This window comes from Coffea arabica, chromosome 5e, assembly GCF_036785885.1.
Source record: "Coffea arabica cultivar ET-39 chromosome 5e, Coffea Arabica ET-39 HiFi, whole genome shotgun sequence".
Classification (NCBI taxonomy): Eukaryota; Viridiplantae; Streptophyta; class Magnoliopsida; order Gentianales; family Rubiaceae; genus Coffea; species Coffea arabica.
In genome coordinates, this window is record NC_092318.1 from 50,965,144 (window position 1) to 50,983,520 (window position 18,377).

The window sequence follows — 18,377 nt, forward strand, 5'->3', positions numbered from 1 at the left end:
AAGCCCATTTGATGATTGATCCGTGTAAGCCATCCATGGTCTTTGAACTGTGGACACGATCTTTGACACCCCAATCGTCTCATTTCTCAAAGAGGAATAGGAATATATCTCGAGGGGCTAAGCAAACAGCAGAGACCAGGCTGGAGTTTTGCATTGCACCAGATGTAGAAATAAAGGTGATCGCAATGCATGAACGTACCCCAGCAGATAGCCATATGGCCATACCTTCGTTTCAAATGCCTCATAAGTAGCCATAATTGTGAGATACTTCTGTGGATTAGGTCAATCATGGACCACTCAAATAAAAGACTATGGTGTTGAAAGGGAAGGAAGAGAGAAAAATTGATACAGAATAGGCCAAATATTACAATGAAGCTCCTTGCTTTTATGGACGGACAGGCCATATGTCATCCAATATGAGGTGGAGAATTGCTTTTTTAGCTGCAAATTAGTAATCAAATGGGGTATTCTACCAAGAAACCATTAATCCAATCCCAGCCGGTGGAAGGCACTTCCTTTGAAAGTAAAGTTTTGCATCCTCCCTTCTATTTATTCTATGGAGTGAACTAGTCAATGTTTTCGCACGCTATCAATAGCTTGTTTGGACACTTTTAACTCTTACCCATGATCATTCAAAGAAAATTGTGCAGGTATTTTCTTTGACAGCAGTATTGCTAATATTGGTATGAACCATATGTGTGAATAATTTTGTCTTCCCGTTTTCTCAAAGCTTTCTAAAAGAATTAAAGCTTATCTGCTATTCGTTTACTGTTGGGACTGCTTTCATCTTCTTCTGATTCAGTTTACTTGTGAGGCTTCGACCGATGAAGAGGGACTCCTGCAGGCTGCAGCACATCACAAATTTATTTATCAATCACAGTTTAAGAATGTAGCTCCAGCTTGCCAGGTTTAGACATAACTACATCAGCAAAGAAATGGCAGTACAACGCAGCGACTAATCCAAATTTCCTGCATTTAGTTAAAACTAGGAAATACCAGATTAAGGTACAAGCGGAATGCAGAGTCTAACACTGTAATTCTAGTGAATGCGTTTTTTCAGTTTTGGTCAGAAAAGAGATTCGACACCACTGTAAGGATGAAATGAGCATTTTAGACTATTCAGCTATAACAAACTACCTAAGCTTCCAACATATAAATAGTTCCTCGCGAATCAAAGGCATTGATGCTAATAAAATAGATTCTTACTAGTTCAATAGAATCAAGAAGGCCACAGCAAATACCTTAAAGATGCATTTATACAAGACGCAAAGCAAAACTAACATCTTACAGAAGAACCAAATATGGAAGAGCCATACAATTAATGACCCTACGAAACCCGATACATTCCTTACCCTTCTCCCCACATTCCCTCAACCCCATTTTACAAGCCAATCCGAACCCGTCAACAAATCAAGCAGCTTCTCGCTTTCCTCATTTTTACAAAAAAAAAAACAGCCCCCTCTTTATTTCCCTGCCCACATGTCAAAAATCCTCCTTGGCCGTTCTTCAATAATTGTCTTCGAAAGTCATCTCCATTGACACATTCTACAATTTATTAAGGCGGTAATGGTTATAGTGCTAAATTCTCCCAATTTACAAAGAATATCTGACAAGAATGGATGTACGAAATTTAAGAAGTTAATAATATATGCAACGATTACAACTTTAGCGATCTTATAGAAGAACAAATATGATAGCGCCGAGTATAAACTCATTTGCATTAGGAACATACATAAGCAGTCATTCATCATTGCAGAGAGGTTCTCTAACTCCACTTGTATAGACAGTCAGCTGAAGTTGTGCCTGCTAAGAAATGAGTACAATCATGATCTTCTAAATGGTCACATATGGTACAGAGAATGCGTGTATGTATTACATGGGAAGCAATCAAGGAATGAAATTTCTACATTAACAACATGGTGACCAATTGGTTAATGAATGCTGTTCATATGCTATGATTTATGTAAAAAACTGCTCGTTGCTGTCAAAATTTTGTAAGAAGATCGCAAAAATGGATTCCTTTGCTCAGACTTTCAGCAGTCTAACGAATCTGAACAGTGCAAAGGTGCTAATCATCTTCATCAGATGACAAAGTAGGGCTCTTCGAACAAATTTCCTCTGCATGGAGTTCCAATAACTTCTTCTCGGGCTCACAGAGTCCTGAAAGATGATGGCCATACACATCATGATTTAGCTGAAGTACATGAGGTCTATTTTGATGTAAAGGATGAGAGAGAGAGAGGGAGAGAGAGAGAATGAAAATTCCTAGCTATCCATTTTAAGCAAATGTCAAATGGATTTGAACTATTTAGACCACCTCGGAAAGATTTGAGACATGCTCTAAGAAGCCGATCTAACAAATGCCAAATAGCAAGCAAGAGCAAAGATTTCCACTCCCACTCAGAAGAGCACGTAGATTTCCAAACTTCAAAAGAAAAGTAGCAAACTTCTGTCCTAAAAGAATTCCTTGGAAATCCTGCGTTCTGTGCAATGCCCAAAGCTCATCCTCTCACACATAATTTGCCTGACACAAAGGTATGATCTAATCTATCCTTAGACAATGCCAGATAAAAGAATTTTGAATTCCCTAAGGTGAAAAAACCAGCAGAAGAGCACTTAAATTTATCATGCACTATGCAATAGAAAGATGATACAATTATCTAGAACTTTTAGTCTATCGCCCTAAAGCATGTTTATATCCGCATAATATGCTATCTGAGAACTAGTTTGATTATGTACCACTAATAACCTGAAAGCAGTGCTTTAAAAATTTTAAAGACTAACCAGAACACTTGGGAATATCCCACACGGCTATGGATGAGGAAGTACACTCTGGTTGACATAGTAGCTTATTGTTCTCATGGTTGACATTCATTGCGAGCATCCAAGCACCAATTGTAACATCCTCATTGCTGAACATCCGAAAACTGTAAATTACAAGCAAAAGTAAAAAATGGAATGCACTCTGGATTAGAAATGGACTAGTCTGGAAATAAAATTTTACTTTTGTAGCAAGCCAGAGTGAGGAGATGCTGAAAAAAAAATAATAGGGGACAAACAATTATTCCATAAAAACTAAATCCATTGTTCTACCCTTAACAATTTCACTTCTTAGAGAAACAAAAAGCATATGCAAAGATGAAAAAAAGCTCTTTGTTTGTGCGTTACTCCTTGTAAGTTTGTATGGCACCAGTGCTACAGTCTCCAGGATTTTGTTGAATAACTTGATTACACTTTTTTTGGAATATAGCTTGGATGCCAAAGTTAGTAAGCCTTTATTCCCCTTCCATTTTAGTTCCTAAATGAACCTTGGTAACTCAAAATTGGGAGATCGAAAAAAAAATGAAAAATAACCTCCAGAGACTACAAGGTCTACGAAGGATTAGATGTATTCAATCCTACTGCTTCTTAGACTGAGGTTGATAAGGACAACATAATATGCCTGACAAGCTTTGTTAGGTAGATTTATAGAATTTGGCAATTTGTTGTTTCTTGTTTCATAGGTCAATTTAAATGCAAAGCTACATTTAGCCATCAAACATATGTAGTAATGCAATTGGATTGATTTTTCTATTACTGATATGAGAGTCCTTTTCAGCTGAAGAACAAAAAGAGAAAATGCACCGCTGTTATAATGAGCACAAAAGCAGCTTGCCTGTTGTTTCTCAGAGCAACCAAACTGGCAACAACATCTGCAGATAGAGCATAAAGTGGACCATAAGCATGGAGAAAGTATTCCTTTCCAAGCAGATGTCCTAGAGGCTCGTACCTGCATTAGGGAAATATTTGGCATCCTTGAACTAAAAATGTAAGAAAATACAAAGCTAAAACTCAGTTTTGATTTTGGTCACTCACACCCTTCCATAATTCGTTTCACACAAGAAAATTTCTTTTTTCCCACAAAGGAACAGAAGCTAAATTGCTACAACAGCCTAATATTACTGAAAATGATAGCCGTACTACTCTGGACTGGTGAGGAGCAGAATAACGTATGACCTTGCAGATAATTATGCACCTAGGTTGAGAATAGCACAACTACAACTTGAGTAATAGGAACATAATCCCTCAACAGAAAGAAGAGAAGACAAAAGAAAAGCCATAAAATACTGTTAGGTTCAAGAAGTAAACAAAGATATAGACTTACACCTCACTTGCAGAAAGTGAATTTAATTCACTTTCAGTTCTATTCATCTCAGTGGTGGAATTGGGGCAGACATCAGGAAGCAAACCTGATTTCTGGTTATTTTGTTTTATTATTTCAATTGTAGCAAAGGAAATCTGAGTATTCAACTGGCTAACAGAGAAATGGTGGAAGGTCGAAATGATTTTATAAATTTTGTCGCTATGGTCTATATAGGGAGTGCATGCTGGAATTGATCGCTTGGTTGCATTATTCTGAAATGCATCTTAAGGTTGGGTAGCTCCACTCCCCTTGACACTCCTATGCCATTTCATATAAGATGTAATATCAGTCATATATAAGATGCGCTTTTCATTTCTAACAAGCAAGATGCCAACAAGATGTAACATTCATCATATATAGCAATACTGTCAACATAAGCCAGGCCTCAACCTATGTGCAACTAGAAGGTTTTCTTAATTGACTTTTATAATCTTAGTTTTTTATTTTCTAATTCTGTTTGACTTATTTTAACGAGGCAGACATGTTATTCTGTGATTCAAAAAAGAAAAAGAAAGCACAAAATAAATGGCAACTCGAGATACAATGATCAAAATGCAAAGACTAACCATTTGAGCTTGGGATCAGTAAAAACTGGGCCTTTCTTCATGCATCCAAGATATGTTTGAGAATGAGAACGCTCCTTAACCAAGAGAAGAGAGAGACGATCTGTTTAACGAAAAGAAATGAGATTGCATAAAAATAGAAAAAGAAAATAAGTAATCAAATTGCTGCAAATTGAAATAGAAGTGTAAAAACCAAGGTACAAACAAGCTGTCAAAGCCACTGACCTGGTCTCAGATATATGTCATCATCTGCCTTAACATAAAAGTCAGCATCATAAAGAGCATAAGCAGCTTTGAAGAAAGCTAGCCTGTAATAGAGTCACACGTCAATGTAAATATCACCTGATAAAACCAGTGATTAGATTTATAATCAGTCAGCACTAACGTTTTGTATGGGAGCTTACTATACTCCTCTTCAATATCCAATAGCATGAAATCGTCATATTTGGCTACCTCCCTCCTAAGCTCTGACATCTTTGATTTATCACTAGTCCTACCAATAACAAATCTAAATACCAAGCCAGTAGCTTCCTCCAACCTGCAGTTTTAACAAGAAACATCTCATGCACATGGACAGAATATCAAATGATTAGGATCAAATGATTAGGCTGAGTATTTGTACCCCATAACACATGGAAAATGGACTAATGCAAGAAATATACAGTATTATTATAAACGGAAAACCAGACATTAACATTCCAGAACCACAGTAATTCATCTACTGATACAAATGTCTGTGCAACTGCTGCAGTTAAGTGGCAATCACAGACCTAAATGTTAGTCGGGTATCTTACAAGCATTCAGTAAGTCTCGCTAAATGATACTCTGCAGAACAATTTCATGATGCTCAGTGATTCAAAAAGGAGATTGCAACAAACAAACTTCTCAAGGCCTACGGTTTGTTGCATTCCAAGTCTACTCATACACCAAGTACACGAACCTCCTTAAGCAGCACAAAATCTTTTAGCTGCATGACTTGTTTGATTCAAATATAGAAATATTTACAACTTTTAACATCTTCCCTCACATGAAATGTCGGTTTTCTTAGTTTTATAACAAGTTTGCAACCTGATTAGACAACCTGCAATCTCAAGATCTCCAAAAACACCAGAAAAATACAAGAACAAATCACTCCCGTGACCCCGAACATAAAACCATGCAACTTTCATAAGACAAAACTAATAATGTCAAGGCAGCTCACACCATCATCTATCGTCCACTTGACATAGACATTTGAAGGGAGAGGGGGGGACCCAGAAATACACACCGACACAAAAGAAAGGAGAAAACAGAATAACGATAACAAAAATGGAAAGCACGTAATTTCCTTTCAATCCAAGTAAGTGAAGCTTAAATCTGGTACAAATAACTCTTAAGAGACTAAATACTGCATCAAGGCCAATTTTTTCCATCAATCTACGATATCAGATCTCCATAGTCAAATACAATAAAGGAAGATGCTTACTGCATACAACAGCTATACCATAAGCAAAATCATGAGCATTATAAAGGCCAACTTAACTACATATCGATGCAACAAAAACTGGTGCAAGCAAAAACAAGATCCTTCTACCACAAAAACTATTTGATTAAAGAAATGTTAAACAATTTACTATACCGTTGAAGACCTTGAGGATCAGAGGGAAACCAAGTCTGGCGCAAAGCCCGGCGACGACCAGCGGATCCAAACCCGGTTTGAATTCCCACAAAGCCCGTGGCTTTATACCTCTTTTGCCCTCGCACTGAATTCCCGTTAGCTCCATTATCACCATCACTACTGCTGCTGAAACTATTACCGCTATTTGTTCTATCCCAAACAACAGAAACTGAAATGGGCTTGGCGTATTTACAGCTATATCCCAACCCCTGCTTGGAAACTACAAGAAAACCCAAGAAAAATCCGGCCACGCCTACTAGAAGACACAGGATCAGGACCGTTGATCTCCTGGATTTGGACGATGAAGGTCTGGCAGGAAAGAATTTTGGAGATGAAGGCATAGCTAAAATATGGGTTTTCTGGTTCCTGACAAATTTTCAGTTATTAGACATGGGAGTGCCCAAGTTTTGTGGTAGGTTTTTTAGGTCGTCGAGTCGAGCGAGGTAAGCTTGCTCAAGGATGTTGTCTTTTGTAGGCATAACAGTCGACAGATGCATGGCATGGTTTTCTTCCTTTACTCAATTCAGTTTCTGAAACCATTTTTCGTTCAATTCAATTTCTTCAACTCTTTTTTTTTTCCCTCTTCAAAGAGATAATAAAGAGCTCCGAGTCAATTGACTAATTGAAAACGTTTTTTTGTTTTAACTGTTAATTATATATTGGCTTTTCTTTGTTTTCCTGCTATGGAAAGCCCAATTAGTAAATTACGATAAGATGAAGATAATCCACTCCATCCAACAGCCTTTTATTTCTGGACCTGAATATCCATTGAGGGAAAAGTGTTGTCCAACATGTCTCAACAAATATTCAGAGAATTTTGATCTCTAATCTGTAGCACTACTACACTTTCATATGGTTGAAAATGCCAATATGTCATCTCCACTTTAGTATTAAGATTACCCAACCCACTTCTTGCATCTCGTTTCTTGGTCCAATGTCAGCATTACCCCACAAACAAACGGAACTCTTAATAAATAGTACTAATAATTTGAGATTGATTTGTTACTGAGTATGATATTAATGAACACAAACTCGTACCATATTTAAATGAGATAAGAGTTAGAATTTAATTTTTAAGTATCAAATTGAATTTGAACTTGTACACATTTTAGCTCGTTTATATTAGCATAATTTTTTTATATTTGTTAATATTTTATATACTACTGTAGTAATATTTTACTTTAGTTATTTTATTATATAAATATTATATATTTGTTATTGACAATTTATATTGAGAATAAAAAAAAATTAAATAAAATTTCGAGTCATCAAATCGAAATCAAGCTTATAGACTATTATATCAATTCGAGCTTAATTTAAAAGTTTGTACAAGATTTGTGAATCCGAACTTAAACTCTGACTCTAGAAAGAGCGCGAGAAGTCTTCAAAAGCAGGCGTCAGTGCACCACGTGTCAATCATATAGCTGGCATCCGCATCCAGCCTTCGCTTTAAAGCTCGATTTGATTGATTTATTTACAGCACAGCGCACCCACTATGAGTATGATGAAAATAAATCCATCTGATTCTGATCCGGACAAACACATTTCCGAATGACATTAAAGAATAAAAGAATATCTCATTTCCAATTAGACCACTACTACATTGATTTTGCAAGACTATAAATCTCAACAAAATTGTTTTGTCTATCATACATCTCCTGCGATTCTACACAACTAACTATATGAAGTTGGGCATTTTCCAACAATGGAGCAGTTTCATCAAGGGAAACCTTCGCAGGACAGCTAAAATCCTGACCTTCAGTTAATTGAAAATCAGAGTCAACAGGTCTAATTTCTCCACCGGGATGAGCTTCTTCATGGCATTCACCCTGATCTGAGTGTTGTGCAGGCTCACTGACTAGAAAAGAATCTCCATGCTGAGATTCTTCATGGTGCAAACTTCCATTTTCCTGATTTTTTACTGTTAGTTCTTTCATACGGTCAGCAGACCCAAAATTTTCTACGCCATTGGCTACTTCAAAAGGGTACTGATCACATTGTTGGCCAGGCTGCTGAGAGAAACCTCCTTGGGAGCATCGTCCTGATGAAGTTGGATCGTCTACTCTTGCAATTGAAGCAGCAGAGGGTCCTGTTTTCAGTACAAAATTTTATCAGTTTCCGAAGAAACCAAAAGAAAATGAAGAACGTCCACCAGAATGGAGGACTCAACACTTGCCTGGTTTTTGGTCCGGCTCGTTCTCACACAAAGACTTCTTAAGCCATACGGTGCCAGGAAACACCATCAGGTTAATATTGCTTAGACCTTTTTTCTCATAATCTTCCAAGGGTTTAAAGCCAAAACCCTCTGTCCAAGTCTCAACCAAACCAGGAATGGCAGATATCACAAGCTTCTCGACCTTGAGAGATTTTAGCATCTGAAGCCACAAAGTTTAGATTGCGTTAATTATAAAAGTAAAAACTTTGTGAACTTTACATTTTATGCACGAATCGCAGATCAAAAAGGATTTCAATGAAATACAATCTACTATTTGACATGCCAGGTGGCAGCAATTGATCCTAAATACTCTGATAGGGAAGCCAAAAACAAGAATGCTCATTCAAATTATAAAAGGACAGGAAACGGGAGGTGATCTCTTGATTCCCTTATAATGAACAGTTAAACTGGCAAATGTAATGCAAGTGGATTTATAATTTAGGTCTCGATTAGAAAGAGGTACTTTTTAAATACCAATAACTGGATGAGCAGTGTGGTGGGGTCAGTAGGTAGACCAGAACTTCTATATGTTCAAGAGGCTATGTAACCAGTTGCTTATCATGTCCTCCAAGCTCCATTGTCAAACTCCTTCCCCAGTCCTCCCCGGGCATATATATATATATAATTGACCCAAGAGAGGAAAGTCCTTTTTTCTTTTTTTTTGTAAATAAGCAACGGATAAAGGGTTCCTTGCAAATCAAAGCCATTGACAATAATAAATTACATTCTTACCAGTTCAATCGAATTAAGTAGGCGACGGCACATGCCTTGGCGACGATACTTGCTGCATGTTGCAATAAGTGGCATCTCTGCAACTATTACTCCATGGATCCTGAATCAAAACAAATATTGAACCCATCTCCCCCAGCAAGCAAATAGCACTCGAAACAGGCTAGAAAGTTATTGTTAGAAATGAAACAAATCATTCATAAATCACAAATCAGCATCCTAGCCACATGCCACAACCATTGCAGTGACAAAGGCCAGAGTTTTATCTCCCTCCCTCCCTTCCCCCCCCCCCCCCCCCCAAAAAAAAAAAAAACCCCAACCAAAAACAAAACCAAATAAATAAAAAAATTTGCAGATCACCTCAGAGCATAATATGATGCCTAAATATTTTAATTTTGATCTTCATACATGGAGCATGTGAAATACTACTACTTTCATTCAGCCTAAATTGCCGGGTAATGCCTAAAAATAACACCCTAATCACAGGGGGAAGGGGTGAGTTGGGTGGTTCTGGGGGAGGAAGTGTAAAGTAAGAGGTCTCCAGCTCAAGTCCTCCTACTTACACTATAAAAAAAATTTAAAAAAAAAACACCCTGATCACAGCAACGGAGCAGAGAGAAACATTTCCAGAATCATGTAATTGTAAAGTACAATCACCAGCAGCGCCTTTATGGTAAACTTAAACGGTGAAAGCCAGAAGTGAATTAGTATATTTAGTTAAAATACCTTTCTCATTCCAATTCAGTATGTTCAAGTTGATGATAACAATCTTAAACAACATTCTGAAGCATTAATCAAATAAACTCCATAAGACTTGGCCACTTAAGCATCACTGAGGAAGATTACTGGTTTATCCTCATTAAATTTAACCGTCAAGAGTAGAGAATATCGAGACCATATGAAAAATGGGCGGGGATTCTTTGCAATCACAGTATGGATTGCAGAGAACGGTTCATGGTGATAGATGGACTAATTTGAAATTGGATGGTTTTTATTGAATTTGGGGCACAAATTTCAACAAGTGAAAACTTTTGTTGTGTTTTTTCATATTGTTGTATTAGTCTACATTTGTTGTATCAGTGCCTACATTGCACCATACAATTGCCACTGGCAAATACAGAGGCCCCCCATCCATGAAAAATTTAGCCAAGCCACGCAAGAAGGTCAACTCTTTGACTTTTACAAGTGATTACAGCAATGAAGCACAATAGCAGTGATGACCAAGCCAAGACTGAATATTTCTACAGAGGAGAAATGATCTAGTGACTACCTGATTGATGCTATAGACATCAATATGTCATTCTTCTCCAAGACCACAGTGTAGAAACCATCATAGTTAAGACGTGCAAATTGCGATCTGCAAGAAAAGAAAAGCAGTCTTAATAATGAATACAATCACATGTTCTCTGAGGTTTAATTATGAAAAAAAGAATTAGAAGATAAGAAAAAAGATTATAGTAAATTTTTCCATAGCAAAGGATAAATAATCGTAAATCAACTAGGCTAAATGAAGAATACACCATAATCAGCAATATCATAAAGAAAAATAAGTTGGAAAAGCAAAAGAAGAAATCGAAGTTCAAGCTTTCTCTTGACAACAGATTATGTGTCTCACTGAGAAGAACAAATAATATCTTAAATCCGCTTTTACAAGCTGCAGTGTTTTTCAAGTCAGCTGAGATAGAGCATCAACCTGGAATTTAAAGCAATAGTAAGGGAGAAGAGGGTGGGATAAAGAAGGAAAAGGTGCAATTTGACTAATCATCCAACAAAAACGGTAATTTGAAAAAAAAGGGTCAAGAAGATGCTGAAAGCAAAAGAGGCCAAGTGTAAAGTAGACAGCTTGTCAAGCAGAAGTAAAATCCTTGTTGAAAACCAAAAAGAACTCACCCCCAGTTGTATACAACTTGGGGTATCATGTCTATGCCGGTTCTAGGGTCCACCATAGGAAGAAAGCACTCCTCCATGATCGTAAGGGCAACAGCTAATTTCGAGTTGCATTCAGCCTTTAAAGCAACAAAGCGCTGTGCAGAATGAACTTTCTGATCACCATGAATGCACTTCAGAAGTGTCCAACAAAAGCCCTCAGAAAGGAGATTCATCATCCCAATTCGAGATTGAAGACCTGAATAGATCTGCATGGCACAATAGGATGAGTATTCTATCGTTGTTTTATAAGAAATTGTTCATAAATAGGACAAGGAATTAGTTTGGCAGTGCATAAGTAATTGAGATGGAACCATGAAAACCAAAACCAGAGGATTCCTATTTGTATACTATTATTACAACCAAGTCTGAAAGAGACGCTCACTGCTTTCTTCTGACAGTATGACCTTGGAAGCTCTAACTACCACAACATATTTGAAGTTCAAATGTGAGAACATTACATATGTCAGAAACATGCATCTCTTGCTTCCTTTTGGGAGCATTGCGTGAGGTAGAGGGAGAGGACGAAAGAGGTCAGAGGTTAATTTATAAAAAGCTACACCAGTACCATCCTGTACAAATTTGTCCAACCTCATTGTGAGGTTCAGAAATTGAACAATAAAATGAGAAAATAAATCTTCACCAAAATGAAAACAACTCTGGACCTCAAGATATGGTCAACAAAATTGCACTCATAAAACATATCCTAATATATTTTGATGCACACGTGTCAAATACTTTAACCACTTCTACGTTAAACTGGTCAAAAAAGGATTTAGTATACCTGTTCACAGGTTTCACTACAAAACCAAGTATCAGAAGCCATTTCCACTATTGTGCCCCTTCCTTGCAAGCAAGCCTCATGATCTGTAAACAAGCAACCAAACAATTGCATCCCCAAGATATAACAAAAAAAATACTACATTTTAAGAAAAACCATTAACTGACAATTTAAAATGTTCGCTGAATAAAGTCAAACACAGTCATTTTTGTCAACTGACAAGTACGTGTGCTTATCAAAATGCTCCAACACGAAGATACAAGTTTAACTATGAAGCAACAAAATTCTTGCTTACGTTGATCAGAATTGATGTTGATACAATCAAATCAGAAGAGATGGATCCATTTGTAAATCCATAGGTTCAATCTGAGATTCAGATCCAGAAACTCATCTTAGAGTTTCAAGACACATTTCCTTAGAGTTTGTTAACAATTTTTAGTTTCATTTTACAGTTAGACTTCATTCATTATAAACTTGACACATATTACCCAATATTCAAAACATTTCTCAATTTTACACCTTGAAAAGAATTATATCACCACACGAAAACAAATTTGAGTTTGAAATCCTTATTATTCCACTAAACACGCCCATTAGTTCAGTAATCCTCCCTCCACCCTTGCACCTTCCAAATCATTGAATATGTCCTCATATGCCAAAATAATCTGCAAAAGTTGAGAAAAGAAGTATACATCTGTTCTCGCACTGAAAGCATTTGAGAGTGCCAGGACATCTTGATGAATCTTTAATATCAACTAAGTCGGTGCAGATCTGACAAATGCACTGTGGGCAATACCAATTTCCTTCAGGTAGTTCCTGAACATAAAAAATAAATAACCTTAATAGATGAAACATAATTCCTCAAAAAACCAGCCATCACCCTAAATAAATTATGAGAATCTATAAAAAGCTTTTATTTTCAAAATAGGATGTGAAGAAATACTAGAGATACATTAATATTCCTACTCTTCACACAACAAGTACATGGGGCATGTTGTAAATCTAGCAGACAGTCTGTACTTTAAAGAAAATATTAAAATAATTGCTTTATCCTAACTGACACCACTACTGAAACTAAAAGTTATTCTGGGGTGAAGGTGGGAGTAGGGAAGAGCAACGATCACTAGGCAGATTGACTCTGACACCACAGAACAAGCAGTGCAACTTCTACAAGCCAGTGGACTAAGGTTCGGAATTTGAAGGAACAGCAACAAACTAGAGAATGCTAAAAAGCATCATATATCCATCACATAGAAGTATGCCCAGAATCAGAAAACCACTGTGGAGTAAATACAGCTCAATTTCTTTGGAATAGCAGGAATCAAAACAAATCAAGGATGTTCTGAATGCCGATTATCATTCAGCACCCAATTTTAAGTGAATGAAATCTTAAACACATTTGTTCTATTTAGAAATCAACAACTTTTTTAACCTATTAGTTGAGAACTCCAGACAAAACGTAAAATCACAGAATTGAGAATTTCAGACACCACTCCAAAATCGCAAAATAACATACAAGTTTTGAGGGAAATAACAAAATTATATCAGAGGAGAAATGAAGGAGGAGGACGTTAACTAATGAAATAAGAAACACTGACCTGAGCATACAAGCATGCCTGATGAAATGTAGATGGACAATTATCACAGCAGATTAATTCACCACCATCACCACAGCGTCCACAGCTATCATCATTTTCATCTATCTCTTCAACTTGTACAGTTCGAGGGGCACCTTTTCTCACCTTGTATTCAGCTGACCAAGCCTCAAGCTGACATAAAGTAAATGGCTTACCGGACTCCATGAAAAGATTTAAACAAGGACGGTTAAGCGTGAAACCAGCATGACGCTTGAACTCAGAGATTGAAAGCACCTTATTACAGCACTTGCACAATATCCCATCAGAAGTTACAAAGCCATCTTTTACCAGAACATCAGCCTTTGGATTGCGATACTGGATCACTTCCTTACGAGAGATAACTCCTGAATGAATTAACCAGGACAATATTGTTCTCTGACTATAGAGGGACCACTTTCCTTCCATCAAATGTTTCCCACCTCTATTAAGACTTCGCACAAGTAACTTGCAACTGCCCTTTTGGCTTTTCCGCTTCCTCAGATGTTTAGTTTTGGAAATAGACCTTTTGTGGCTAGATTTGCAGCTTTTGTTTTTTATGATTGCCGAGATCAATAGGTCATCATCCTTAAGACCACATTTTTTGGACTTTCGTGATCTACGTCCCAGACTGTTTTCCCCAAGGTAAGATTCCTTAGCACCTGAATCTATCTTAAAGCCATTTCCATCTATTTCTTTGAACCCACCTTTGTAAGGCGTAGTCAGCTTCATTTCAGATATCTTTCTGGACTTCTTAGGTGTTTTCCTCCTTCGAACTCCAGCTCCAGCAAAAGAAGTATCGCCTATCTTAGCTTTCAAAGAATAGGTTCTGCAATTTGAATCAGCACCAACACAACTCCACCCAATTGGGTTCATTTGTACGTCAAAAGTCTGATCCTCTTCCTTTACTCTTTGCATAGATATGGCACCTCTCACGGGTAAATCCTCATTATGCTCATATCTTTCTTTGTCACAGGTCACTGAACTCCTATTACTTTCTTGACCAGGGGAAACAGTTTCATGTTCTCCAAGAGACATATTTGCATTTCCAGAACTTAATGGAACATCAAATAAGCAAATGCCAGTCTGTTCACATGAGCAATCAGGCCCACAAACTTGCAAGGAATTCTGACGCAAAGTGATCCTTTCATTGCCTGAAATGCTCCTAGATTTAGTAGCAGTTCCGCTGACAGCCTTCAGACTATCCATACAACTTTTCTCGGAATAATAAGAGTCATGAGATAATAAACCCTGCATGGCATCCGAGCAGAAAAAAGAATCACATTTTCCAAATGGATGAATCACTACATTCCTCCTTGCTTTAACTGCTTTTCCTTCTTTGAACAAACGAAGGCTTTTCTTTATGAAAACCACATTGGCGAAGGGATCCAGAAGACACCACAAATGAGCTAATGCAGCAGTACTATCCCAATTATCCAGTTGCTTTTCAATTGCTGATGTTATACTTGAAAGATCGGACCAGAACTGTGTCATATCTGTCCACTGTATATAGTCAGTTCCCCGCATAACATTGTTTGCATCAGAGAATAACCTTTCCCGACACATGCTCCAAGCTCTGTGAAATTCACGAATTGGTCTTCCTTCAGGGGACTTGTAAACATGTTCTCCAACCAAATTGTGTTTATTGTTCCTTTTGCGCCTACCAATCACCCATCCCGCTGCCCTAAGTAAGCAACTGATATGGTACCTCAAGAGAGGGCGAGGATCATTTTTATTATTTCTAGGCAGCAATAGTTCAGCTTCATCCAGTTCCAAAAAGCAAGAGTCTTTCCACCTCGGTTTTGCCGGCCGACCAGGACCTAACTTATTTGCAACAATGGCAGGTGGAGTGGCAGCCAAAACTTTGGTTGCAGAGTTCTCTTGAAAAACAGGTGAAGCCAAGGCATTACTGACAGCAATATCCTTTCCCTCATTTCCATCTAAGCTAGATAAATTACAATTTAAGGCTTCATTTTCGCTAATTACATCTCCTGCATTTACCGCCTGATGATGCTTCAGAAGATAGGAATAACTTGTCACCCCCTGACTAGATGATTCAACCAAATGACAAGTTACAGCAAGAGAAGTGGGTTGCGACACTCCAGAATCACCTCCTTCTGAAGGACCAGATACCTTCAAGATCACTCCCGAAGATGGTTTGGCATCAAAGTCACCACCTGACAACCTAGCTCTTTTAAAGTTCATATCATTGTTACTCCACACAGAAAATGTAAAATCCTCGGAGCCATGTCCTTGTCCAGGATTTCCCCAAGAATCCTCTTTAAGCTCACAAGGATCCTCTGGTCTTGTTAATTGTGAGTTAGCATTATTTGAACAGAAAGTTCCATCGGTTTGCTGAGTGCCGTCGACTTCAAAATTGATTACACCAGAAACAAGACACTGTTTCTTTCTGCCTCCACTATCAGGTTCAATAAAAATCTCTGTAAATATCTTGTGTTCATCAAGTGATCCCTCTAAAGTATCATCCTGCAACCCCTCAAATTCTTTTCCAAATAGCATACTTGTCATGTTATTGTACATGCAGTTTTTGTGGTATATCTCGTTTTCCCCTTTATTTTACAATAAAACCAGATCAACAGATTAAACTCAAGTGGATTTTAACCAGAAGATTCTACCAAACCACTTGACAGATTTTCTGAACCATAACAAGGCAGGAAAATGATGAATACTACCTTCCATAATCCAGGTAAGAACAGTGTTCAGAGCAGGCACTGTTGTCTGCAATGACAAAGAAGAAATGTAAATGAAACAGGGGGGGAAAAGCTTTACAAGAAAGAAAGTCATAGCTTATCCGAGATTGGCACAAAACTCGACAATTTTTCTAGATTCAGATAGCCAGACACATTTATTCAATTAGAAACACGAGTGAAGGAAGGGAATAAAATGCACAAAAGAAGAGTCTCCAGTTCCCATAATGACTAACCAAACTTTCATATCTGGGCGAGAAGATTAATAAGGAAGAGATCTGTAAACGGCAGGATATCAATTAAAATCCAGATTTCTCACTTAGAAAACAGTGCAAAAGATCAAGACAATCATGTGAAGCTGTTTTATGATCAAATTTACTATCCAAATTAAGACTCCAATAAAGAAAGCATACAAAAGAAGGAAGACGAAGAAATACTCCTAAAGTGTGGCTTTAGTTAAAAGGACCTAGGCAGTTAAGATTTTCGACTAGTAAATGAAGCCATTGAAATATTCCACTCGCACAGATAAGGAAATTGCAAAACCATAGCTATATAACTATACTTCTAATATCAGAAATAATTTGAGAACGTCTTAAAATAAGGCTCTATAGAAAATGGAACAACAAATTGGAATAGAGAGTATACACAATAACGTCAAAAACTTGCATCCATAAAATGTGTACCAGTGAGCAATCTTATATCTTTAGAAATGAAAGAAAAACTAAATTGCCGTCAAATAAATTTCTGGTAACAATTGAATTTGGAATTAACTTGAATTTAATTGCCCAAAATGCAGAAATGAAAGCGAAAGCAGTCATTTATGTACACATTCCCTTTACACTCGAGGATCTCTCATTTCGAAAAATCCCCTAAAAATTTTAAAATTTAGCAAATCCATCTCAAAATTCCCACATTTCTAGACAAAAACCGAACAACAGAACAGGAAGCCAAGCTTCTCAATCCAAAAAATCAAGCTCCAAATCACATTTCAAATCCTACGAATCAGAATTTCCCAAAAGGGAAAAAAAAAAACAAAATAACTCACGGGGAGCTCCGCATTTGCTGAAATGAAATCTAATTATCCGCAGGTAAAGGATTTGTACGAGAACAATTGAGGTTCAAAATCAACAAATCTTGAGATTAGGGTTCTTATTTGGCCACCAGCAATCGGTAACGCCTAAAATTGAGAGAAATATCCAATCCACAGAGAAAACTATAAAGATGGGGTTGAGTTTTTAGGCTTTTTAGCTGGAAAACTGTTGAAATTGAGGAAAAAATGGAGGAAATGGGGAGGAGATATGGCTTTGGGAAGGCCAAAAATGGTGCTCAACAAAAAAAAAAAAAAAAGTCTGCTACTACTATACAACAACAGATGGCAAAGCCAAGCCAAGCACAGCAAAAGCAGCATGACTTCCTCACTCGCTCGCTAACTACTTAGTTACCCATTCTTTCCCACTTTCTCTCTTCCCCTTTTCTTTTTCTTTTTTGTTTTTTTATTTTCCCGCTTTCTACCCTTCTTCTCTTTCCTTCATTTATTTATTTGTTATGAAATTCAGTTGCTTTTCTCATCTCTTTTATCAATAGAATACACTAATAATAAAAATTTTGGAGTAATTTTTTAATGAACTGGAAGTATATATATGTATATATATAAGCGGGTATGCATAATTTAATTTTAAATTTGAAATTCACTCTTTGTATAAGTTATATATATATTTACATTTGTTAGTGTACAAAATTCATTATATTGATGGTCGATAAATATTTAATTCAAAACTTTATAGTATCAGTTTTTTTTTTTTTGTTGAAAAGTATAGAATCAGCTTTCAAAAGCCGTTCCTTTTAGGTAGGATTGGCCAACAGCCACAATGCCAACGGATACTTTTTCCCTTTGTTTTGTTTTGGGTAGGAGTCACTCCTCTTTCAATCTTATTTTAGTTTATGAAATTAATGTGGCTCTCTCTTGATTTTCACAAATTTGATTATTTCTTTTTTTTTTCGA

General features: G+C 37.0%; 2 protein-coding genes across 3 annotated transcripts; both read right to left on the reverse strand.

Annotated features, from left to right (window-relative positions):
- Positions 1-1,729: 1,729 nt before the first annotated feature.
- LOC140006715 (probable beta-1,3-galactosyltransferase 14) lies at positions 1,730-7,231 on the reverse strand. Its single transcript, XM_072049124.1, has 7 exons — positions 6,365-7,231; positions 5,132-5,284; positions 4,972-5,054; positions 4,750-4,849; positions 3,656-3,769; positions 2,785-2,927; positions 1,730-2,160 (listed from the first exon to the last, which is right to left on the reverse strand). The coding sequence occupies exons 1-7, from the start codon at positions 6,742-6,744 to the stop codon at positions 2,069-2,071; spliced, it is 1,065 nt and encodes a 354-aa protein (XP_071905225.1). The 5' UTR covers positions 6,745-7,231; the 3' UTR covers positions 1,730-2,068.
- Positions 7,232-7,927: 696 nt separating this feature from the next.
- LOC140006716 (increased DNA methylation 1-like) lies at positions 7,928-17,892 on the reverse strand. 2 transcript variants are annotated; one of them, XM_072049125.1, is made up of 10 exons: positions 17,421-17,892; positions 16,361-16,406; positions 13,653-16,237; positions 12,747-12,870; positions 12,058-12,140; positions 11,238-11,482; positions 10,618-10,704; positions 9,351-9,450; positions 8,580-8,778; positions 7,928-8,492 (listed from the first exon to the last, which is right to left on the reverse strand). In XM_072049125.1, exons 2-10 carry the CDS (start codon positions 16,365-16,367, stop codon positions 8,002-8,004), a joined length of 3,921 nt encoding a protein of 1,306 aa, XP_071905226.1. In that variant the 5' UTR covers positions 16,368-16,406; positions 17,421-17,892; the 3' UTR covers positions 7,928-8,001. The 2 variants fall into 2 exon arrangements, with proteins under 2 accessions (XP_071905226.1, XP_071905227.1); XM_072049126.1 differs by having other exon boundaries at positions 13,653-16,086; positions 17,421-17,891.
- Between the last annotated feature and the right edge of the window lie 485 nt (positions 17,893-18,377).